Genomic DNA, 26,310 nt, shown 5'->3' with positions numbered 1-26,310 from the left:
TTTATGCTATACTCTGATTAAAAAATGCTCCTTTAATTTTTTGAGCAGTATATTATACCTCATTTATACTAAAGTTACTGTATGAAACCAAGCACCATATGAATTTTAAAGTTTTTTTAATATACAGTACAATAGTTCCTTTAGATGTTATTTGGCAGCATAAGGTTTGTCTCTTGTGAGTGTTTAATTTAAATACAATTATGTGATTCAATAATGACAATAGATAAGGGGCCCATTTCTACTAGATACAGGATACAGATGGACTAGCTAGGATCTGTCACCTTCCTGAGATAGATGGGGCTTTAAAATTTTGTCACTTATTACCCAGTATGGTCTGCTATGGCAAGCATTCAGACATTCATTACCAACTTCTTCTTTTGTAAATAATACAGCTCAGCAAGATAGAGGTGAAAAACATGTGGGACAGCCAACCAGATGTCATGTTCAGCAAAGCCTGCAGCAAATTCACCTCCATATAGCATTTTTTTTCTTCTCTTGGATCTAGCACCTTCAGTATCAGACGAACATCTTCCTTCTTCACATGCAAACCATTTTCTTGACATTTTGCATGCATCCGTCGGTAACCATGAAGCTGACCTGAGCTTTGCAATTGTTGCTGTTTAAACACAATCATTTCCCCAATGTTGCTATAGACCTTACAACAAAATAAACCTTTAGACTTCAATATACGTCTTAAATACCTTTCAGTGATAATGTATCCATGACGAACTGCAAGAACAAGCACTATGTCTTTGGGTTTAAGACCAAGCTGAAAGTATACTCCTATAAAGTCTCCAATTTCCATTTTTCCTAAGTGCAACTATGAAACAGAACTAATATGCATCAGAAATTATGTGTAGGTATGGAGCCCCTTTTCAGTTACTGTGCGGTTGATAGTATCTGGTGCTCACTTGAAAGTGTCTGGTGTGCTCTTGATATTATGTTTTGCTCACTTGATACTATCTGGTGTGTTCTCAATGCTATCTGGTGTGCTCTTGATACTATCTGGTGTGCTCTCGATGCTATCTGGTGTGCTCTTGATGCTATCTGGTGTGCTCTTGATGCTATCTGGTGTGCTCTTGATACTATCTGGTGTGCACTTGATGCTATCTGGTGTGCTTTCGATACTATCTGGTGTGTTCTTGATACTATCTGGTGCGCTCTTGCTCTTTTGCTCACTTGATACTAGATGGTGTGCACCAGAAAAATCCCCAGAAAAAAAATTACACAATGTCACCTTGGGGGCTCCGTAAAATAGACAAGGAAGAGAACAAAAAAAATCTCCAAATGGCAAATGTAAGTTTTACTTGGTATCAGATTTGTGCATTCAACCACGAATACTACTATTGCGCAAGTAATTCTTGTGGGAGAGAAGTTTTCAGAAAGTCTCATAAACCTGCTGTACAGAAACTGCCTTAAGCATGTGGCATAGAATCGGCTCCACTATCTCCCCATAACCGTGGCCTATTTCTACACAATAAGCTTTTCTGTGTCCTAGAAGCTCTATTAAAAGCTCCTAATTAATGGGCAACAGCATGTTTTCCCAGGAATGAGCCTTAAGAAAATAGGCAAAAAAAAAATTAATTAAGCAACGATCACAGATTTATAATGAATGCTTATCATCTGACTGCGTGAATAACTCTTAAGTTGAGTATTTACATTGAAATAATGCTTGCCTTAATTGCAATACGTGTTACAACATTATATAAAACTGAACATACTAAAAACCTGTGATTCATTACTAACTCCTACTTTTATTATCCCCGTTTTCAAAAATGTAGGTACAATCTAATTCGTCGAAGAGTTTCATTATGATTGAACTGCATTGATTGTTTAATTAGATAACCTCAGTTATCTTATGTGAATTAAAGGATAAGTTTGGTATTCTTCAAGTCGCAGTTGTTACTTCACAATCATGGCATATATTAGTTTGCCATATCAAGTTTTGTTTTAAAGTGAGCATGTTTGATATATCTAAAACAATATAGCCCACTGTTGATTTTCATAATTAAGATAATAAGTACTGGGATCATATAGTGAAGAAAAGACTTAAAACTTACCAAATAGATCCATTTTTCAAACCAAAAATTTTATTGGGTATGGATCCATATCCTGAGATTGCACAGATACGTACACATTTTATTTTATATTGCTAGTCTATTTTTAACTTGTAATTTTTTTTTAAAGTATTTTTAGCTTTATTGGAACTAGGCTGAGTGACTTGTTGTTCTCGTCATACACATTTCATTGTAATGTTGACCCTGTGTTAACCTATATATGACAAATAAACCTAAACTTAAACCATATTGTAAAGCAGTGTATCCATTTCATTTGAAAAAAGGAAAATAAATAGCCAAACGCAAACCATTGTGAGATTCAGCCAATTTAAAAGGAAAATGACTGTATGCTTTGCTTTACTTTACTGCTTGCTGTCCTCTGCAGCACCTTTCTGGGTCAAAGGCATGGGTTCACCTCAAAAACACACCACCAAGTGTCGTTATTGACATTGAACGTTGATGCCTGTACATGAATTTGTGTCAATACTGTAGACAACTAGACAATAATAACTGAAACAAGTGACACGAATGCTTAGGTTCTTTCACTTTATGGAAGCTTACTTTATTGTTTCAAAAAAAAAAATAATGCCTGTTGCCACTGGATTTATAATGTACAAATGTGCTTTGGTGAAAGAGAATATTGAGCATGGCTGTATTGTGTAATCAAGTGATACAAACAGAGCAGACATGATAGACGTACATCCATCAATCCATAGCCATAGTTCAACAATTCATTAAAGGACAGATATCGTTGGTTTCCATTTATTGGTAATCAGTTTCTACTTTGTTTTCTATGTGCTTTAAAAAATCTATGTCTTTATGTGCACTAGCTCTGTATTAAGCAATTTGTAAAATTGATATTTGCATTTCACCTGAGAACTTGTCACAGTGCTCTGTACCTGCACACAGTGAAGGCCGCTATAGGAAAATAAAGATATTTGAATTGAATCCATCCATTCTCCTAACCCGCTAATCCAAATCAGGGTGGCAGGGCTGCTGGGGCCTACACCAGGCAGGAACAATCCCCGGACAGACTGCCAGTGCACTGCAGGGCGAATACAGACATACACACTAGGACCACTTTAGCAATGGCAGTTTACCTCAGTTTAATCAGAACGAAGTTCAGTAAGTTCTGTACTGATATTTCCTGTCATTCGTGACTCCACCAGGAATCTGCATGTCCTCCCCATGAATTTAAGGACTGATTGGTATCAGAGAGTGTCAGGGAGTTTTTCATTCAAAAATGTTGTCCTCAGTTTTTTTTTTATTACAATATCCTCAACAAGACATCTCATCATGGATTTAAAAGTTCAATAACTGGTTTGTGGCACTTCACTTCTCTTTTATTGCACACTTTGCCTTTTCCATTTATTGACTATTTCTTTTATTGTTTCATCTGAAAGTGGAACACGTGAGTGGCTTGGCTTTTTAAAAGATCTAAGGCTTTTATTAAAATACAAAGCAGTGTCCTCAGTTCACGTCAGATTTATTGTTATGTGTACAAAGTACTATGAGACACACAAGTGTGCTTCTCACTACGCATCTTGCTATTTCAAAGTGTGCTATTCTATAGTGTTTATGGCTTTTCTTCTTCACAAATACCCATCAGCTTAATTATGAAACACAAGAGCAAGCTAGTAATTTTTTAAAATGCATAAAATATGCTTTACTTTAGAACACAATTTTTGTTGGACACTAATAATGGTGAAGAAATGACTTGGACATGAATAATGAACTTATCCTTTAAAAGCAAATCATGTCTTTTTACACAGAGATAATGTTACTTGAAAAAATATTTCTTTTGGGGTATTTTGTGGTGTGTTAATCGATAATTAAGAGCAAAGGAGGTGGACCTGGAAGAGGTACATATTGTGGGTCCTGTTCTGCTAATGACATTTTTTACTGACTAAAGACATCTGGGTAAGCTGAGTGGAGCTGTTAAAATCGTAGTACTGTGGGTGTGTGTTGCATTAAGTGGCACCGAAAAAACAGCATAACACTTTTTATCTCATCGAACAGCATCTAAATGTTACAACTTATGGCCAAAAGTGTTGTCCCAAAGTTAAAACTCCTTATTACAATCTAATCACAATTTACAGGTAAGAGTAATTCAGGAAGAGCTGCATAGAGTTTATCCCTTTCACAGTTCACCCTGACCTTGGCATTGTAGGCAGAGTTTCCAAGACTACACCTGTTATTTTGCTAGTCTTGGTAGGATGGCACTGGCATTAATAGAAGATTGAATGTCCACCCACTTACCTTTCATCAGCTCATAGGCACGGTTGATGTCATATTTACGAGCACGAATAAAGCGTATAAAGAACAAATCAGGTTTCTCCAGCATCCATGCTGCCACTGATGCTTCTGTTTCCTCCCCAGAACTGGCCTTCTCCTGGATCAGCGAACGAAGCTCCTTGACTGCTAAAACTTTCTTTTCCTCAGTCTCATTTAGCTCATCTTTTGCCTAAATGTCAACAAAAAGTATTTGAAATGGAAGCCTAAATGGAGATTATTGAAGAAAAGACAGTTTTACAATGGCTGTTAGAAAACAAATTAAATTACTATTCATCATAATCTGAGAGCAACAGTTAAATGGGAAAAAGGCAGCTGGAGGAACATAAATGCGTAATAAAACCAAAAAGGACTGTTCCTGTATTAAGGTATTATTAAGAAAACAGTGAGGGACCATATCATTGTTTTTTGTTAAGTACAGCAAGGGTGAAATTAAATATACTAGAAAAATAATTAGAAGATTTTACAAATGACGATTTTGTTTCTGGAACACTTTTGGACGTATCTTATGGATTTAGTTTTATTTCTCATTTACTTTTTTTTAATTAGATTTCCAATTAATCATTGTTTTGCCAAACAGTAAGTTTATTTTCTTAATCTTCCTAATCCTTCACAGGGGGCCATACAGGGTGAAAGAGTATCTTTTCCACATTAGGGCAAGGAAGGACTGGAGGCAAACATCACAGAGCCTGCTTAGTTATATCAGGCCAATCAGCCCAACCCCAACCTCGATATCTTTAGGTTATCTGAGTACACAGAAGTGACAAGAACAATAAATCATAAACATAAAGTAAAAGGAATGTTAGGATAACGACTAGGCTGGTAAATTACCTCAGCAGCTTGGAGCCATGAGACAGGAGTGCTAGGCTATTGTATGTGCCACTGTACTGCTCTTACTGTATGCCGGGGTGCCCACACTTTTTCGGCTTGCGAGCAACTTTTAAACTGACTAGGTCGAAATGATCTACCTACATTAAAAATGATATATATATATACATAATTTATACATAAACTATATGGTGTTGTACCTTGCATTACTGAATAACCTTTCTGACACAATAACAATTCAATACATTTATGGTCACTACAATATTTGTATTTAATAATCGTCATGTGGGAAAAGGCTGACTCGCATAAATAAGTAGAGCCGAATGATGCTGTCAAGGAGCTTTTGAATTCAGCTGAGTGAAAATGACGGCTGTCCGATTCACTGCGATTTTAGCTCCCTCTCCTTTCTCTTTTTCAGATCGCTTTCGGAAGGAAGTCAGTTTCGTAGTTTTTATGAACAGTTCGAAAGTGCCTTTCCACATTTTCCTTCTTTGGAATAGCAGTGATAGATTGACAGATCAGACAAACTCACTTCGATTGTGACATTGTGAGAAAAAAATCCTCTTCCAATTCCACATCCAGCCCATACCCTCCCCAAACATTTTTTTTTAAATCCCTTCTTTAGTCGATATAAATTGGAAAGCTAACTAGATCACAGCCGGAGTTTTGCAGTAGCTCACGCATTAGATCGTGCGTGCGGGATGACCAGTGTGTTAGAAGAGAAGAGATCTCAGACTGGCCGCCCTGTATGTCAATCAAGTGGCAAATGCCATAGGGAGGATATTTGATAGACTAACGTTTAAAAAAAAAAAAATTTTGAATGGAACGCGATCTACCTGCACTACCTTTGCGATCTACCGGTCGATCGCGATCGATGCATTGGGTTTTAGTAGTATTTTACTTCTGTTTCTTTATTTGAAATTTAAAACTTTTAAGACCAGATTTTGCACAAAATTATAAGCATTCACCCACAGCAGAAACTGAATCTACAATACAATACAATTTATTTTTGTATAACCCAAAATCACACGAGAAGTCCCGCAATGGGCTTTAACAGGCCCTGCCTTTTGACAGCCCCACAGCCTTGACACTCCAAGAAGACAAGGAAAAACTCTCCAAAAAAAAAAGCTAGTAGGGGGAAAATGGAAGGAAACCTTGAGAAAGGCCTTTCAAAGAGAAACACCATCACCAGGTCGGTTGGGCATGCAGTGCGTGTCAAAAAGCTGGGGGTAAATACAATACAATACAATACACAGAACAGAACACAAGTAATCCTTAATACAATACAATAGTAAAATAAAAATATTACAACTACAGAGCAGAATTCAGCAGTAGATGGTATCACATGATATGATTTGGATTTGTTCAGAGTTCTGGAGACCTCGGCCATCAAGCTGCCTCCCCGGATTGGCCATTCTACAGCTGAGTCAGCGCTGGGCCAGCCAATCCGGTGAAAGGACTCCTCTACCCGATGATTCCTGTGATCCTCTATCAGAGATGACTTTACCTTAGCCAGGGGTCCTCAATCCCAGTCCTGGAGAGCCGCAGTGGCTGCAGGTTTTTGTTCTGACCTGGTTGCTTAATTAGAAAACAATTCTTGCCAATAAAGCACTAAAAAGCTATGAAATTAAATTAACTCTGCTATGTCAGGTCATTCTCATATCCTAGATTTTCTTTCCCTTTCTATCATGCCAATGATTTGAAGGCTAAAATGGACAAGTAATTCTCAGTCCATTACTTTTTTCTCTTCATTCTTCTTCCAAGTATTTAATTAAACCCAATAGTGCAGATAAATACACACAGGTGTAAATGTAAATAAGCTAAATGGAGAAATGCTGCTCTCTCTTGTCATTTGCATGTTATTGATAATAAAGAGCAATTAAAATAGCTGTTTAAGACAAAATTAAGCAATAAGGGCTCAAAATCACTAAAGTGAAGCAGAAGTGTTACTTTAGCAATAAGTGCTTTTTATTAAGCAACTGGGTTGGAGCAAAAACCTGCAGCCACTGTGGCTCTCCAGGACCGTGATTGAGGACCCCTGCCTTAGGCAGGCAAAACAACTTGGCAGGTGGGCAACTTGGTCTAAGGGCCATCTGGTTAATTGTCCCTCTTTACCACTTTAAGTCTGGCTTCAGTTCTGTTTAATCAAGTATATGTGCTGCTCTGGCACTTTGTATTGATTGACCATTCCTGTATGATTGTAATTGAAGACATCTTACATGGTTCTTCCATGAGTGACAAGCCAAAGATACTCAGTTATTTGCTATTTTTCCAGCAAGTTTCAGCTTATATCATAATACTTGCACATGGATTGTGTGCTATGGTGCCATTTAAACTGATTCTTGCTGTCATCTGATGACCATCTGAGCCTATTTTCCAAAGCAGGTTCTTTGTACTGCTTCTGGTCTTAGCTGTAAGTTGCACCTTCGCTTTCTGTTACTTACACAAGACAAAATAAGGGAAAACTTAATAAAAAAAAAGTGTATCTATGGTTTGCAACTCATTCTGACTTCAAACTGTACCCAAAATAATGCACAATTAAAAGATATAAATGGCATAGTTAGAACAGCATGGCAGCCGTACCAAACAAACACAAAAATTACACATTTGATTACCTGAAAAGAAACAACTACATTACCAACAGCCTCTGATGAAAAATCCTGTGCAAAATTTTGGAAAATGACCCAATACCATAAAAGTAGGGAGGTGTACCTTCTGCTGGGTGTGAGGGGGCAGATTTTCGCATCGCCCAAAAACGGGTCCGTGGTCCTTGACAGTGAGGCGCTCCAATTTGGTCCGAAGGGCTTGTTCCTCTTCAGACACCATGCGGAACGTACCTGTCTGCAAAAGACATGAATTTACAAAAACACGTGGAATGAATTTCAAAACACACGTCCAAAAATGCATTTAAGGAAAAGCCAAGCAGGAGGTCTAAGCGAGAACATCTTAATTCTCAAAGAGCCAGAGTAACCTTGGCGGCTTAGAAACCATAGCAAAGGCACATTTTAACTTGATATTGGGTATACATAATGCCACTGGCATGGAAATGCATGAGGAGAAAAGTGGGAGGCACAAAAATAGAAGATAAAAAAAGGATGTAATGAAAAAACGACCAACAAACAGAAACAGCTAGAACAAGACTGGCAAATTCTATAAAGTGAATGAGGCTTAAAAGTTGTCACATCTGACCAGCTAGCACTGGGAACTAAGCACTTTTGTAGGATTTGGAGTGCGTACCTTCTGCACTGGCCAATAAGCTTCCTCACATGACGCAGTAAGTCTTTGAAAAGCTTTCTCTGAAACAAGGGATTAGTAGCTAATTCTTGAAACCACAGCTCATGTCAACAATAAGCTCACAGTATCTCAAGGCCAGTGAGATTAGCAGAGCAAGCAGAAGAAGAAGTGGTTAGTTGCATCAATGAGAAATTCTAGGGAGCTCAGCTTCACAGTGACTCTTTTGTAACAAGAAAACTGTAACAACAACTAGCCTCTTACACTCCAGAAGCTGACGATCTGACTATGTTTTAAAGAACTGGTGCATTCATTTTTAGATTGAAGCAGCAAAACACACAATGCATGCAAGCTATACACGTTTCATAAAGGCTTCTGAAAATGAACTTCAAATGCAACTCCTTCTAGCACCAACTTGTGCCACCTTTGTAAAATGTTCTTTCAAAGAGTTGATAGTATTGTGAGAAGGGTGTTGGACCTGATCGCTTTCTTAATATTATGAAAGGTTACAGGTTGCCAGAGTATTATGCATGAATGTGATCAGACTGGAAGACACAGGGAAAAATGAAAACTCCAAAACAGAAAGGGCATCCTGCACATAAACCAGAGGCTGTCATACGGATACGTGCTGAGTTCATACTGGGAATTAAGACGACTATTGTCTTCAGTGTAGCAGATTGAATGTGCCTGTCTATTATACCAGTACTATTGTGTCAGGTGTGGCAGGCGGCTTGGGGTGGCACCCAGCCGGGATGCCTGGAAGGACCATAGGAGGGATTGCACCTCCTCCAGACCACGAGGGGGCAACTTGGAAGCTCAACCCTATAAAGGGCCCGCCACACCTGGAAGTGCGGGGGGAAGAAGACCAGTGACACCCGGAGTGCTTCCGGGTGTGCAGCCGGTACTTCCGCCACATTGGGGAGTGCTGGCGGAAGCTATTCGGGAGGCACCTGGAGCATGTCTGGGTGTGGATAAAAGGGGCCACCTCCCTCCATTCGATGGCTGGAGTCGGGAGTGCAGACGACAAAGTCTTGGTGGAGAGGAGTGGAGGCAGCCTGAAGAAGGAAGAGGCATTGTAGAGGCCTGGAATTTGGGAGAGCTTTGGGGTTGTGTGCACCCTTGTATATAGTAGGAAAATATGAGTAAACGTGTATTGGGTGAACCATCATTGTCCACCTGTCTGTGTCCGGGCCTTATTCCACATAGGCCAAGGCCATGTGATGATGTAGGTAGGAGGTTGTGTCATCAATCAGAAATAGTAATATCAACTGGATAAAAATAAGTTGATCTCACAGTTTCTTAGAACACAACCTCAACTGCATTGTCACTCAGAGTATCTTTTAAACACATGTGACTCTGTGGAGAAAAATGGTTATGTTGTATTTGTCTGTTAATGTATTGTTTACATTGTGAAATTATACTGAAAGAGCAACCCAGCTGGGGTCCGTTTGCCTAGCCCTGTTTGGCAGCACTTGTGCTACACCCAGAAGAAGCTCGTTGGACACCTGGAGTGCTTGTGGGTGTCCTATAAAAGGCCGCCACTGCTTGGGCAGCCAAAGTCGGGAGGAGGTGGACGAAACTTGCTTAGGAGAGGAGTTGAGGCGGAGAAAAAGAGAGAGATAGAGAGAGAGAAGAAGTGAAGATCAGGACTGTGAACTGCACTGTCCTTTGATTGCTACTGTGCTGTGCTCTGGGGAGCAAGTAGAAAACACTCCACGTGTGTAAATAAAAGTGTGTTGTGTGCTGCACTTGTGTCTCTGCCTGTCTGTGTCAGAGTTGGAACAACTGGAGCACCCCTGGCTTCCACACCTGCTTCCATGCCATAGTGGAAAAGCTGCAATATTATCCGGCCGTTTGATTTCAGAGCCATCTAAGCTATAAAAGTACTCTTAGTTGTATGTTCTTATAATTTTACTAGACAGACAGATGGGATAAAAGCTGGATAGCGTTTGGTTGTGAATATATAGGTAAAGCATTTATACAGTCATACATATTGTACTGAATTTTGGTATCCAAACTTCATATATCATATTTGTATACCACGGCAGAAAATACGTGCCACCAGAAGTACTGGTCCAATTTGAATGAAGCCTGACACAAACTGTTAATAAGAAATCATTTTAAAAACCAGGGGAAAAAAATTGATACAGTACAGGGCTTATCTGGGGAATCATCATTATCATGCACATGGATATACTTTAAAGAATTTAGGCAAACAAATGCTGGATGGTGTTCTGTAGCATAACCGTACCGACATTATACAAATGTCCCTCCAGATAGCCAGATATCTGAAGATGTTGTGCAGCAAACTGAAAAACTAACTTTGATTGTCCTCACTTACTCAGGCAGTTTTAGCTTCGTAAAGGTTGGATTCTGATGTCACCTTTAGAAATCTCATGTTGCTTCAATGGTTCACAACTGAGTCCTTTCCTTATTAGACAACTGTACCAAACATTTCAGCTTCAGAAATACATATAGTACTTGTGTATCCCCCTTATAGTGTACTGTAAATGCGAGACCAAAGAGTTGGCAGCTCAGATTGATAGATAGAACTTTATTTGTCCCCAGGGGGAAATTTGGCTTTTTACAGAAGCTCTTTAAATAAATAAATGCATAAATAGGTAAATAAATAGACGTACACACACATCAAAGCACGGGCAAAGCTCACCTAATTTTTTAACCCAGACTTTCCATTTATAAAAAGAAGCTGAAAAAAAGAGATCATGACATTAATTTTAGCCTAAAACACAGGAAAAGTCAAAATCAGAAGATCATAACCAACCAACCATTATTCAACCCGCTATATCCTAACTACAGGGTCACGGGGGTCTGCTGGAGCCAATCCCAGCCAACACAGCGCGCAAGGCAGGACACCAGCCCACCGCAGAGCACACACACACACGCACTCCAAGCACAATTTAGGATCGCCAATGCACCTAACCTGAGTGACCCGACATTTGCGCGATAGACATATGAGCGCCAACAAAATAGCGGCCATTAAAACACGGCGTCAAAATCGCACCAACAAAATATCGCGGACAAAATTGCAAAAGTTTCCTTAAATATGAATTACTAGTTTAAAGCATATATAATAATGTTTATTTTAGAAGACAATATTATGAGACACGGCACGCAGATAGTCCTTAAGATCACGCCCTGCATATGTAGGAAGAATTGCAACAAGACGTCTTGATAGCTGAGCATATTTAGACTTGCTGGCTGCCTGACTGCTGGTAATTCCGCTTTGTATACAATCGACCAACGTAATTGTCCTCCCAGTAATCATAAACATTCTGGAGATTGTCGGGTCTATTCTCGCTCAGTTCATCAAAAGCGGACCCAACATCTTCTGGAGGAATGAAACTCAGTGCAATTAGCATCTTTGAATACAGTTATAACCTAGCACATAATGTGTACATAATGCACACGTACGCGTCCCACTCTCTTGGCCTCTCTCGCGATTTTGTCGTGGCGATTTTGTCGGCGCGCATTTGTCGAAAACCAGTTAGCGAATTTGTTGGCGCTCATTTGTCCGTCGCGGTTTTGTCGGGGCTCATATATCTATCGCGCTTTTGTCGGTGAACCCCTAACCTGCACATCTTTGGACTGTGGGAGGAAACCAGAGCACCCGGAGGAAACCCACACAGACACGGGGAGAACATGCAAACTCCACGCAGGGAAGACCTGGGAAGAGGACCCAGGAAGCGAACCCGGGTCCCCTAACTGCGAGGCAGCAGCGCCACCATGCTGCCCTCATGAAAATCAGGTTCTACAAAAACAAAATGCTAGGCAAACTCAAAGTCAGACGAGGCTCACTATAATTATGAAATCATAAACCACTAGAAAAGACAAAAGCTCTAATAAATACTAATAACAATCTCAGAGTCAGCTTTGAAAGTGTTACCACTAGACATCACAATACCTAATTTCTGGGCCATGCCCCCTAAGAACTACACATAATGTCATGGCAAAGGAACCACAAAATGGTGGCACCCATGAAAAAACAGAATGATGTTACCGTAAAACAAAAACATAATACTAACAATATGTAACATACATTCTGAGACAGTAACTTGTAAAAATAATCATACAGGCAGATTCCCTTCTGTCCAAAGCCTTCCAAAAATGTTCAGTAACCCATAAATAAAATGAATACTGAGCAGTAAAAATGTATTCACAGCTGAATTATGACAAGCATATTGTCGCATGTTCAGACTGTCCCTGATTAGCAGCAGTGGCTAACTATCGCAAGTAATGACTACTACAACATTATGTCTGGTTTTAGGTTGTCTTCCCTGATAAAATTACATCCAGACTGAGCCATTACTACATTATCCCCATATTTGAATTTGATGGTCTTCATGACCAAGGTTATAGTGGAACTCTTTGATGAAGCTGACCTTAGACTGATGAACAGCAATTTTGTCATTGCAAAAATCAGTCAGTCAGTCATCATCCAACCCGCTATATCTTAACACAGACATCCTAGCCCACCGCAACATTGCAAAAATTTTGGTTAAAAATTAATGAATTACTTCATGCTGAAAGTTGCCCTGCTAAGCTTCTGTAAACTGTAAACTTTTTCTAAGAAGTTAAACTTTTTTTTTTTTTACATATGTTTTATTTATAGAGCAATACCTTTCAGGACTGTTCATGGCTATCAGCATAAGGTTATTCATAGGTGCACTTGGGACCAGAGTGCCCAAGGCTGTAGGTCAATGACAAATTCATGGTAATGTTATCAGAAGACCATAAGTCTTGGAAACCCAGGTGAAGAGAGGGGCAGAGCTGTCAACTGTTCACTGCTTCATTGTTATGAGTTGGGTCAGATGAAGTGGGAAGATACCACCCAGACAGTCAGACTGAAGAAGGAGGCCTCACAAGCTTGAGGGACTCCAGAAGCAGTTAACAGGCGCTGACAGGCCAAATGGAACATAGCAATGGTAGTTGTGGAAGCAAAAACTCGGGAGTGGGAAGAGATTGATGAAGCCATGGACAGTGACTTTCAGTCAGTCACAAAGCAATTCTGGCAAAATGTCAGGTGATTCAGGGGGGAGAAGTAGTGCTTTGCTTGTGCGGTTTGTTGCAGGGATGGAGTGCTGCTGACCTCAATTGGGGATATAGTCAGACGGTGAAAGGAGGGAGTATAGGGTAAGTGGGTCAGCTGTTGCTGACTGTTTCATTCCTGAACAACTGGAGCAAAAGTTTGGTTTGCATTGCCGGCAGTAAATCAATTTCATTCCAGTGCTTTTGGTTCTCCACCAGTGCTGACTTTTGTCTCCAGTTCTGTTCATAAATTTTATGGACAGAATTTCTCAGTGCAGCCATGGAATGTAGGGTACCCAGTTTAGTGGCCTGAGTTGAAAAGCAATCCTCTAATTTAACCAGTCAATCTGTGTTCCTACCCTCAGCTATGGTTACGAGCTGTTGGGTAGTAACCAAAAAAAGAAGATCATGGATCCAAGTGACTGAAATTAGTTTAATTTGCAGAGCATCTATGCTCAGCATTAAAGATTGAGTGAGAAACACAGACATTATCGAGGAACTCAAGTAGAGCAACTGCTCCACCACATGAGAAGGAGTTGGTTGAGGTGGTTAAGGCACCTGATTAAGATGTCACTTAAACACCTCCCTGGGGTATGTCCAACTGGGAGGAGACCACAGGGCATACTGGAGAGTCTATATCTCTCAGCTGGCTTGGCAATGTCTTGGTATCTCTGCAGACGAGCCAAAGGAGGTGGCAAGGGAAATGTATGTCTCTTCAGCTAAATGATGTGAACATTTTTGGTTAGTTCAGGTCAAAACTATTGAGTCTTTGTCTGGAGCATTTAAGATTGATTAGCTGGCCAGGCATTGCTAATAATCAGTGCTTTACTGTGCATACAGTATGGGTGGTTTCTCTGTGTGTGTATGTGTTCATGTTAAGCATAGGATGACCAACCCAGTCCCAAATGCTAATTCACAGCTGTTATGGCACCTTGACCTGCCATAGACAGAGATTATAAAAGACACCTGAAATGGAGTCCTAGTCTGAGATTTGTCAGTCCTCATAGTGAAGCCATTACCTAGCTATCCATCCATCCATCCATCCATCCATTTTCCAACCCGCTGAATCCGAATAGGGTCACGGGGGTCTGCTGGAGCCAATCCCAGCCAACACAGGGCACAAGGCAGGAACCAATCCTGGGCAGGGTGCCAACCCACCGCAGGACACACACAAACACACCCACACACCAAGCACACACTAGGGCCAATTTAGAATCGCCAATCCACCTAACCTGCATGTCTTTGGATTGTGGGAGGAAACCGGAGCAAACCCACGCAGACACGGGGAGAACATGCAGACTCCACGCAGGGAGGACCCAGGAAGCGAACCCGGGTCTCCTAACTGCGAGGCAGCAGCGCTACCACTGCGCCACCGTGCCGCCCTATTACCTAGCTAACCATGGAAAATGGCAAAGTTCTATGGATCAAAGATAGTTCATTTCAGTCCTGAATTGTCACTGTGGCTGTGGTTTTTAGTTAATTTCAGTCCTGAATTGTCACTGTGGCTGTGGTTTTTAGTTAACTTGCTTGTTAAGATTCAAAACCTATAATTTTTTCTTTAATTCTCAAACACCTATACTCAAAGTTTTAATTGGTTCTTGTTTTTTTTTCTATCCAGGTGCCAACTAGAAATGAGATAAAAACACCAAGGAGACAAATAGCTAATGAGCTAACATGTTCCCATTTGCACATCTTTATGATCATCATAAGCAAGAAATAGTAGAGAAATGTGAAGGTCTAAAATGTTTTAATCTGCTTTGACCCATGAAACCATTAAATAATGTTCTCAGTAAGGTAAAATCATTAACATTAGAAATGTCCTACAGTATCAAATGAGAATACTAACAAGCCATAGAAAAGCTAGAAATTGTTTGGTGGAAAAAAGCTGCAGCCACTTCCACTGTTCAGCTCTTAGATTTGGACCCTTACTGTAGATGTGAAAAGAGCACTGCTGGGGTAATGTCACACTGTGTACCAGTCTTCACATTGTTTGTATTTTCTGTCCCTCCCAGATGTTAATAGGCATTGTCACCAGCATCATCCCACTTCTCAGATTTGCACAGTCTCACAACCAGCCTCTGTCAAACTCACTCTGATTTTGGCAAAAATGAACAGCTGTATTGCCCAGACCTTTTTGGTATGATAAAACTGCAATCCAAGAATTGTATCTTTATGAAACGATTACCCAGTTATGTCCTTTTCAAATCTGATGCAAATAGTAAAGATCGTAATGGACAGCCAAACCTAAACATTTGAATTCTTGATCTCATAGAATGCAGATCTCTCTATTATAAAAATAATCTTGGGAAGGAGACGAGACGTGGATTGTCTCAGAGACACTTTCACGTCCTGCAAGACAAGTCATCATACCAAGTGATGTAACCGCGCCTGGGGCCGGAAGCCCCGTGTGACAAGAGCTTATGCAAAGAGATTTGGAAAAGTCTTGCGTGGTTATGTCAGACACATTTCTTGGAGAGAGAAACAAACAATATTCACTCATGGGGCAGTTATACATTGCGTTGTCACGATGTAATTCCAAACACGGAATCAAAATTCAATGCGATATTGATGAAAAGGTAAAAGTGAAAAGAGATTAAATATATGGACATAGGTTATATGACAGAAGTGCGCTGCACGTGATGAAAATCATGCGGCATGGCAGCAGCAGCAAACCAGCAGCTGATTAAGCAAAGAGGAGGTAAAAAAAACGGTATGTGTTTCCCATTGTATCACCGTTTAAGAGGCGGTGTCAGAGGAGCGATCGCGTCTCCTTGGGATGCATTCAGCCCCCCTCTTCACAACGCGAGCGGCAGAGACTTATAGTGGTTGGCACGTAGTGCAGGCAGATGTGGAGGTGGGCAAGCAAATCGAGCAGGGGGCGAAGCCCCCTAGTTTAATATATAACACTAAAATTCCCAATTATGACCTGAAATAATGAACATTAGATCACAAAAATACAAAATAAATGGGAGGGTAGCCAAATGATGATGATAACAAATCTCCCAGCTCCTTTCTAGATGTTGAGCTCCCTATCTGTCTGTGGAGAGAGTTTGTGTGTTTTGTCCATAGTGTATTGTTTCTCAAAAATAAAACCCCATCTTCCCATTTCCTGTGCTTTGTTTTTGGAAGGCCAGTCATGATATAATGGTGTTAATAAGAAATGTTCTATTTCTTTTAACCATTTTTTCTAGTTTTAAGTAAACCTGCATTATCTGCTCTGTGAGTTTTCATAAAATGTATGTGCAGCCATTTTAAAAAAGAGGATCTCACTGACTTATTCAAAGAAGAATGAATATGATGATAACACTTCAACTTACAGCCATCTCTGTGGTGCTCCAAAATTATCTGTTGGTAGAATCTGCAACATATAAAGAGAGAAAAGGAAGAAGAAAATGAACAAGTAGAAATGCCAGATACTCCTCAGTTTTTTTTATTGTCAACGAATAGAAAAACATTAAAAAATTGGTTAATTTATTTGCAAGCTGTGAACTAAATCCATTCCCTTACCGAACAATACAGGAGTACTATCTTTACCCAGATTGCATTAACAAACAGGATTCCATGTGGCTTGACACACTCATTGAAAATGGAGTTTCTTGACTTAGTGTTATGACTTAAAATGCAAAGATAGGAGTGATGAATTTGAAAAGACAGGTACTCTATGCAAATATTCCTGTGCATTCATTTGATGAATGGGCAATATAATAAAATACCAGGGTTAACTCAATAAAATGCTAAGTTTATTAAATATTCACGATGTGCAAGCATACAAGATGGCAAATGCCACTTTTCAAACCCTGTCTGCTAACCTTCTCTTTTCACTTCTTCTCACAACACCAGACTATCCCACACATTTTCTTCATGGCCCATTTGTTTTCACCGGTTACACTTGCTTCATCTACTATGTGTATTTCTCTTCAGTAAATGCCTTTAATGGAGTGCTCTGTACGCCTAGTCTTTCAACTTAAACTCATTAAGTGTGGTGCTTGTCATTTGGTTTTATAAAACAATTGTACTTCTCCAGTCATCTATAATACACACTTTGTTCCCCTTTTACACTGTACTGTACATTTGTTCCTGCTTTGCGCTGTTCTTTTCCATAGGTGAACAAAACAAGCTGGAACGGGATGGCCTGCTTTTATACTAATTAACCTTTTGATGTTTTGTGGAGTGTAACTTAATTTGATAATTTTTTGTGTCAGTTTAAAGAAAATAATACACAAGAAGAAATAAGAATTAGCTTCACTATTGATTATGGACACGCAGATACAGAATACTTATCAACTATGTACTGTATTATCCATAAGTTCCAAAGCAAAGTACTGTCGGTGCATTGAGAACACCTGAAAAGTTTAATATCACTTTTAAAACTGGGAGATTCTGCATCCTATTAAAACAAAATGACTGCTTATACCAGCGTTTCTCAACTTTTACGTATTTGCGACCCGAGTTTTCATAACAGTTTTAATCGTGCCCCCCAAACGTTTTTTGGAAAGGAGCCCACTAATACCAATTTATTCTTTTTTAATTAATGATATATCATAGATGCATATTTTATTATACCTGCATAACTTTTATCGACATTTATCTAACTCTAGATTTATTTTTCTAGTATCAGAATGTAGTTTAAGTTAATTTTTTTTGGTTTCAATAGATGTATTTTTCATATTTTCGATTCTTGTTTTCTTCGTGCCCCCCTAGGAGGGCCCACCCCACAGTTTGAGAACCAGTGGCTTATACTCCTTTTCTTAAATAAAATAACCCATCCATCCATTCTGTATTCCACTGACTGGGTTTAAGCTCATGTGGACCAGGAGTAAAGCCTAGCAGCATTAGAACACAAAATATCAGCAAGCTAAAATGAGAAATAAGCCTCCATGTTGAAAGCACATCATCTTTCTTCTTATATAATACGCTACCATGGCTGTCTGTTTGTCTGTCCAGGATTTTAAATCACCTGTAGCTCGTACAGCAGTTGATCTATTGACCTGAAATTTGGTACACATATACTACGTGACGTCTACTATCTGCTTTTGGGGTGTGATTGACCTCCAAGGTTATTTCCGGGAAGCAGGCTCACCAAATTCATGTAGTTCAGACTTAGTGCCACACTGCAACCAGATTAATTAGCAACATCACTTCTATCACATTGATCCTTAACACAGGCACCCCATGGGGCTGTGTGCTAAGCCCTCTAAGCTTATTTCTAGTTCACTGATGACCATGTGTTCACTAATAACTGTTTATCAATGATGTGGCTCCAGCTCCATCATTAGATTTTCCAATAACACCACCATCATAAGCCTGATTACCAAGAATTGGAAGGATGATATACAGTGGGTCAGCAACGTTAAAACTTTTTGGAGTCAACAACGCCTTTATTTTCTCACACATCACAGAAAAGCCCAGCCATACCTCATCCACTTTTATAAGTGCACAGTGGAGTACAACTTCGCTGACTGTATGACATCCTGGTAAGGCGTCTATCAGGTCAAGACCACAAAGCATTGCAAAGTGTGTTGAAGTTGATGCAGCATATTACAAGCACACAGTGTCTTTCTATCCATGATGTATGCAGTATAACATGTGCTTTGTGAAGGCAAAAATCATTATTAAAAACATCAGCAATCACTTTTCTCTCCTGGCAAACAGTGCAGGACCAGTAGCACACACACTCCTAGATTTAGTGACAGTTTTGAACTATAGGTCATAAATCTACTTATCAGCTACTCAAATAGTTAAATGTTTCATGAAAGGAGAGATATTCTGTAAAGTGTTATTAATATTGTTTATTTGGCAGATATCTTTATCTAAGGCAACTTGTTTGTCTGTAGTACTAGGATGTTTTACTGTGTTAGCCATTGTGAATACAGTGAGAAGTCAAGTAAAATGACACCTTTTATTAGCTAGCTAAAAAGATTACAATATGCAAACTTCTGAGGAAACTCAGGACCCTTCTTCTGACAAGATGTCTGTGTCAGTGTGTGTGTGACATCTTGCCTGAAGAAGGGTCCTGAGTTCCCTCAGAAGTTTGCATATTGTAATCTTTTTATTTAGCCAATAAAAGGTGTCATTTTGCTTGATTTCTCTCTAAGGCAGAGGTCTCCAACACGTTGCTCTACCGGTAGCTCGCAACCCCTTTCCAAGTAGCTCACCAAAGAGTTAATGAATCCTATATAAATTTGAAAACTTGATTAGTCAAATTAGGGGTGGGCAATCCTTCCAAAAAATCATATCACAATCCTTTTAACATAAAATTATGATCCACAATCTGAATTGCAATCCATCTTTTCAATGTGGCATACACTTAATATCCTGACTCAAACTCAAGACCTAAGTAACACTTTATTTTAAATATCAAACAAAGTTGAATTCAATTGTTCTCTCGTTTGCTAGCTAAGTGGAGTTAAGGAACATGCCCCGAAGCTAGCTAGTGAGTGAGGAAACCATCCTTCCTTCGGCCCGCTGCGTGTTTCTCGGCACAAATAAATCGGTACCACAAGTGAACTCTGATACATAGCGAAAATGAGAGAAGTTGCAAAATCAACCGGAATGCTCAAGCAAATAATAGAAAAAAAACAATCTAAATCCATTAAATAGTTCTCTCTTGAAAGCGGACAGACAGAGAGACATTGGATTTTATATATACTGTATATATATACAGTATTAGTAAACCTTCAAAATAATGTGCAGTTAAAGTCTCAACAGCATTTCTGAAGCTTAGTAGAGCCAGATAACTAGAAGAATCTTCACCAAGCAGCTCTGAAAATGTCTGCTTTGTTTGGGTCTCCATACCTCTGCGAGTCTGACATGAATGTCATGAAATCAAAGTTCAGAAGAAGACTGACAGACGAACATTTAAATGACTCCATAAGAGTGAACCTCAGTGGCTACACTCCACCATACACCTCAGTGCCAGTCATCTGACTCACTAAAAAACACGTCACACATGCAACTGGACCTGTGAATAAAGTGACACAGTGACATGAAACAAAATGACAAATGAATAAGGAATATCTGTGGATTTGGAATTGCATTGTTTTGTTTTGACAGCATTCATGTTTTAATTCAATAGTGTGAGATACACTAGAAAATGCATACAGACATACAAAATGCACTTGCAGAAGAACTAAATATTTTTTTGTGATGTTTTAATGCAAAATGTGAGTTGTGGACACCAACATGTTGTAAATGCTCGGGCAAAGCAAGCTTATTCAGTTTGTGTGGTTTGAAATAAGCTATGAGAATAAACATTAGAAACATGAGGAGCTCTCTGCCATTTTCATTTTTTAAAAGTAGCTCTCAGGGGGAAAAAAGGTTGAAGACCCCTGGGCTAAGGCAACTTATAAAAGAAACCAAAATAGGTACAATATGTCTAATTAGAAGGTATACGTTTCACAAGTAAAATAGAGTAAATAAGTGTTAGTTCCAAGTTAGTTGTGCTACAGTATTTGTTCTCTGTTATTTGTGTTGTACTCCCGTCACAAGTCTGTGGAAAATATGCAAGTAAGAATAAGCATTGTGCTCTTTACAAGCCAAGGAGTTCGACAGCTAGCTTCCATTTGTCACTGGTGACATTACATACTAGCAGTGTCAAATGTAAATACGAGGTTCTATAAAGGAGTGAATGTGATCCACACAGCACTGAGACAAGAGTAACCAGGCTCAGTGAATGAATAGATGGTTTATTTTTATGTACTGTAATTTAAAGCTGCCAGACATCGGAAAAAACAAATCAAATCGAAAAATACTCTAGACAACAGGATATTACAAACGTCAGAGGTGAGCTGATGAATGTCATTGTGACAGAACTGAGCTGTTGTATGTTTCACAAGTCTGCCACACGATGTTATCACTTCCATTATAAGAAAAACATGAAAATACTTTATCATCACCACCTTCTACCAGGAGTGAGGCCAAATTCTGCAAAATGGTTTGGCCTAGATAACATATGGATGGTCATGGTATAATTTTGGGACCAAGAAAACAAATTAGCAGCAATCAGTATGATACATCTAATGAACATTTGCAATAGCTTTACAATTTTACAGAACAGTCTTAAAGTAGAAAAGTTGACAACTCGTATATTTAGTATCCTAATAATAAAGCCAGCAGTTTCTAACACACAAGGAAATGAGCAGAAAGTTACAACATACAGCATAAAGTTGTCAAAACAAAATTTAAAACAACAAAATAGTCACAAACTGCAAATATTTTGTATGGTATAACATAATACATATTATACCGATACAAATTCCCCAACAGAACAAACATATACTGTATAAATATATATATATATATACTGTAATCCCTCCTCGATCGCGGGGGTTGCGTTCCAGACCCCCGCGATAGGTGAAAATCCGCGAAGTAGAAACCATATGTTTGTATGTTTATTTTTATATATTTTAAGCCCTTATAAACTCTCCCACACTGTTAACATTATTAGAGCCCTCTAGACATGAAATAACACCCTTTAGTCAAACGTTTAAACTGTGCTCCATTACAAGACAGAGATGACAGTTCTTTCTCACAATTAAAAGAAAGCAAACATATCTTATCTTCAAAGGAGCGCCGTCATAAAGGAGCGCGTCAGGAGCAAAGAATGTCAGAGAGATCGCTCGCAAAGAAAAGCAAACAATCAAAAAATCAATACATGCTTTTAAGTATACAGAAGCACCGCGATAAAGCGGCATTTTGTAGAAAAGCGTACGTGTCCCCTGTGTAAACAGCCCCTCTGCTCACACCCCCTCCGTCAGGCAGAGAGAGTGAGAAAGATAGAGAGAAGCAAACAAGCGCCACGCGGGAAGCATATCTTATAGCATTGAGGAGTTTTAGTTAATATGTAATACGTGCTCTGATTGGGTAGCTTCTAAGCCATCCGCCAATAGCATCCCTTGTATGAAATCAACTGGGCAATCAAACTGAGGAAGCATGTAACCTAAATTAAAAGACCCATTGTCCGCAGAAAGCGGCGAACCAGCGAAAAATCCATGATATATATTTAGATATGCTTAAATTTAAAATCCGCGATAGAGTGAAACCGCGAAAGTCAAAGCGCGATATAGCGAGGATTACTATATATATATATATATATATATATATATATATATATATATATATATATATATATATATATATATATAAAACCCTTGTAAAAATTCTAATTAAAGTGTCAATTTTAATACCGCATGTCAGTGTCTAAGCTGTAACCCACCATAAATGTCACAGGTTGCAGAGTTCTTTTTTAGTAGTGGAGAGTTGTTTGGCACCTTAGAAACTGCCACGTTCTCACTATCGTTTAACCACCTGTGCTTTGCTTCGGTTATTTCTTTCATTCCACTATCGTAATAATAATTGTCTACTGAGTAACATCTCTTTTCTGGAGAGATGTATAGTTTGACCCCCAGAGACAGCTGTTCTTGTCTACTGCAGTTGGCGAGGTACGTTTTTTCAGCATACTGTCTATGAATGTATCACACAGGTCAAACGCACAAGCAAATGAATGCTACACATCATATTCAGAATAATATATTTCATTATTATATGCTCAACAATATAATATTAACACAATATTGCCAAATTTTTTGTTATACAATTTATTTTCTTCCAAATGAAAAAACTAAAAATAATATGATAATATTACATAAGTAACTCATTAATGATGGTGGAATGTAAATACAAATGAGAAACATTTCGCTGACAGCTCAAGTTCATGAACATAGTTTACCCGCTACAGTGTATTGTAATTCTGTATTCTGACCAGAGTGGAGCCCGGGACGTATACAGCCGTCCTAACCCGACACAGACAGGCAGGACACGTTTCTCCACACAGCACACAATTTATTCCTCTTCACCAATATACAATCAAGGGCAACAATGCTTGCACAGTCCTTTCGCCTCCAGTCCTCCACACAGGCTTTGTCCTTCTTCCTCCCGTGAGGCGGCTCCTTTTATAGGTCCTGGGAGTGTTCAAGGTGGCTCATCAAGATTAACTGGAATCACTCCCAGGTGTGGTAGAAGTCCATTATAGGGCTCTGTAGCTCTCCCTGGCAGCCCCCACAGAACCCAGCAGGGCTGTACTAAACTCCAGCTCCCAGCATGCCATGCGGGAATCCGTGGTGCCACAACCGCCCAGCAGGGATACCTTCTAGCGTCCCAGGGGAGGTATTGTCTCATCGATGCTCTCTCCCCCGGTCCTCCCATTCTTTTGGTGTCCTGGCCAGGTAATGGCCGTGGCCACCTGTCACACCAGCTATACATATTATAGAGATTGGAGAGCTTTGCATACACAGGTACATAGAAAACTGCATGCTTCTTTTAATATTATATTACATTATATTTTATCATTTTAATTGGTTTGCTCTTTGGGCTCCATTGATCATAATGTTCATAAGTTAAACTTTGTCTCTATTTCTCTTGCATATTAGATTCTTTAATCGGTGTATACAATGCATTTATGACTCACTGTTACACAGTGTATTGATGTTGTGCTGTAAGTGTGTTCCTGTGAGCTTTTGGTTCTTTTATTACTGTTTTGAATTTCATTTTGATCACTAGGACACCAAGACTAGGATATTCGACATGTGATAGGACTTGCTCTGACAGGTGCTACGTAAAACATTATTTTAATGATCATTTAGATGAGTTTTCTTTTGTAAAATAAATACATTTTGTCATATTACAAAATGCCAATGTGTAAATCAGGATAAATCCAGTGGTCCAGCATGCAACATTTTACCAAGCTGATCAAAAATGAAAAATAACACAAATTGAGATAAATATAGGGATATATCTCTATTATAATAAAAAAAATCTTGGGTCGAGACGTGATCTTCTCGGAAAGACACTTTGACATCCCGCAAGACTAGACTTTACAACCTTTGGAAGCAAGACCCATGAGACAGTCACTTTTGCACTTCACGCCCTACTTAAAAACAATTTAAAACAAGATCACAGACATCTAACCTTTCAGTTGTTGGAATGCTTTTGGCAGACACACTTCATGTGCACCCAGCTCTTAAAAATTTTATATGGTCTAGATGGCACATCAACGACTAAGCGAAGAAGAAAGAGCAGCTATGTGCAAATTCTGAAAATAAGGAAAGTAATAATCTACCCGGACCAAGTGGAATTGAAAACCTTGTAGGTCCAGTATGGGGTCAGAAATAAAAGACTTCATAAAGACGTTCAAAAACGTTGGCGTGATACACATGCAGTTATGAAAGTAGTAAAATTCAAAAGTATCAAAAAAAAGTAAAGATTGCATTAGCACTAACAAAAAGAAATTAATACTCGAAATAATGGAAGGTGGCACGGTGGCACAGTGGGTAGTGTTGCTGCCTCGCAGTTAGGAGACTCGGGTTCGCTTCTCAGGTCCTCCCTGCATGGAGTTTGCATGTTCTCCCCGTGTCTGTTTGGGTTTCCTCCCACAATCCAAAGACATGCAGGTTAGGTGCATTGGCGATTCTAAATTGTCCTTAGTATGTGTGTGCGCCCTGCGGTGGGCTGGTGTCCAGCCCGGCGTTTGTTTCCTGCCTTGTGCCCTGTGTTGGCTGGGATTGGCTCCAGCAGACCCCCGTGACCCTGTAGTTAGGATATAATGGATGGATGAAATAACAGAACAGCAAAAAGATATTGAATATATGGACCTAGGTGATATGTCAGAAGTATGTAGATATTGTAAGGCTTTAAAGTTTAAGTCAGAGACTTGTAGATCGTCTAATTCGTGTTGTATTCGCGTATCCGCGAGAATTAAAAGATTTGTTGTTTGGTGAAAGTGAAATCCACAAACACTACAGGCAAAATATCCAAGTCTACAGTAATCTTTTCGCGTTCGCATCATTCAATGCTGAAAAACGTAGATTTACACAATAATGCACCATACGCTATGAGAATCTGTTGTCCCGCAACAATTAAAGCTACGACAAGTTTAATGTCGAAGAAACCACAATTCAGTCAGGTGTATATTTATGATCACAGAAAAGCGATGCAACATAGAATCGAAAGGTTATGTAACAATTCCCATGAAAATAACAATCTCTTTAAGTTGTATATCCAGATAACCAAACCCGGGGGTGGACGAATGAAGCGAGCAGGGGGCGGAGCTCCCTAGTTCTACATAAATTAAAGAATGTGTAACTGATATGTTCTATAAAATATTTATTTTGACTGCTGCTGTGTCACACTTACCACTACATTCCTGCTACAGGTATTCTGCATCATGTGCTATATGAGAAAGGAGAAAAGTATGATGCGTTTATTAATTGAACTTTGGAAGGAGTTTATAATTGTCAACTCCTCATAAGAAAGACTGACAATAATAAAAATCCTGTACTATAGTTTGTTAATATTGTATTGAAAAGGAATGCTTGTTAGATTGATGTATGACATTGCCCTGCTTTGGACTGCTAGCTGCTCATAGTTGTTTCATACCTTGTTCCAGATACTCTGACCATCAACTGCAACCCTGAACATAATTGAGTTGTTTCTACAATGGATGGATCAATCTTTCAGTTTGTTCCAGTACTGGTCACTGTATAAAGAAAGTATAGTATTTTGTTACTGTTTTGTGTGTGCCATTATATACAAATTCTAACACAGCAAAATGTATTTGTTCAAAATTCAACGGCAATTTGATGTCACAGCAATACAAAGGCAAAGTTTTTTGTGTCCTTAAAAGCAAATCAAATATTTCCCAATTTTCTGGCTACTGTACTGAAAACATTATGAGAACTGCAGTCATGTAAAAAAGTAAGTGTGCCCTCTTTTTTTTAGTAATTTGGTTTTACATATTGTCACGCATGTGCGCCTGGGAGTCATTCTTCTGGTTCTGGCAAGGTAAGCAATACCACCCCAT

General features: G+C 39.2%; 1 protein-coding gene across 3 annotated transcripts in view; it reads right to left on the bottom strand.

The window, feature by feature from the left end:
• Window positions 1–26,310, bottom strand: part of rlbp1a (retinaldehyde binding protein 1a) — a 50,019-nt gene that overhangs the window by 13,837 nt on the left and 9,872 nt on the right. The window contains exons 1-4 of one of the 3 annotated variants that reach the window (XM_039771233.1): window positions 23,182–23,225; window positions 16,772–16,812; window positions 7,890–8,018; window positions 4,317–4,521 (exon numbers count right to left, since the gene is read on the bottom strand). In XM_039771233.1, the coding sequence (XP_039627167.1) occupies window positions 4,317–4,521; window positions 7,890–8,018; window positions 16,772–16,777 (340 nt within the window). In that variant the 5' untranslated portion in view covers window positions 16,778–16,812; window positions 23,182–23,225. Of the gene's footprint in view, window positions 1–4,316; window positions 4,522–7,889; window positions 8,019–16,771; window positions 16,813–22,164; window positions 22,182–23,181; window positions 23,226–26,310 lie in introns of those variants that run through there. The other 2 variants (XM_039771232.1, XM_039771231.1) reach the window with 2 other exon arrangements.

Source organism: Polypterus senegalus, chromosome 12, assembly GCF_016835505.1.
Source record: "Polypterus senegalus isolate Bchr_013 chromosome 12, ASM1683550v1, whole genome shotgun sequence".
Classification (NCBI taxonomy): Eukaryota; Metazoa; Chordata; class Cladistia; order Polypteriformes; family Polypteridae; genus Polypterus; species Polypterus senegalus.
The sequence above is the reverse complement of the archived record's forward strand: the minus strand, read 5'-3'. Positions and strand labels throughout refer to the sequence as shown.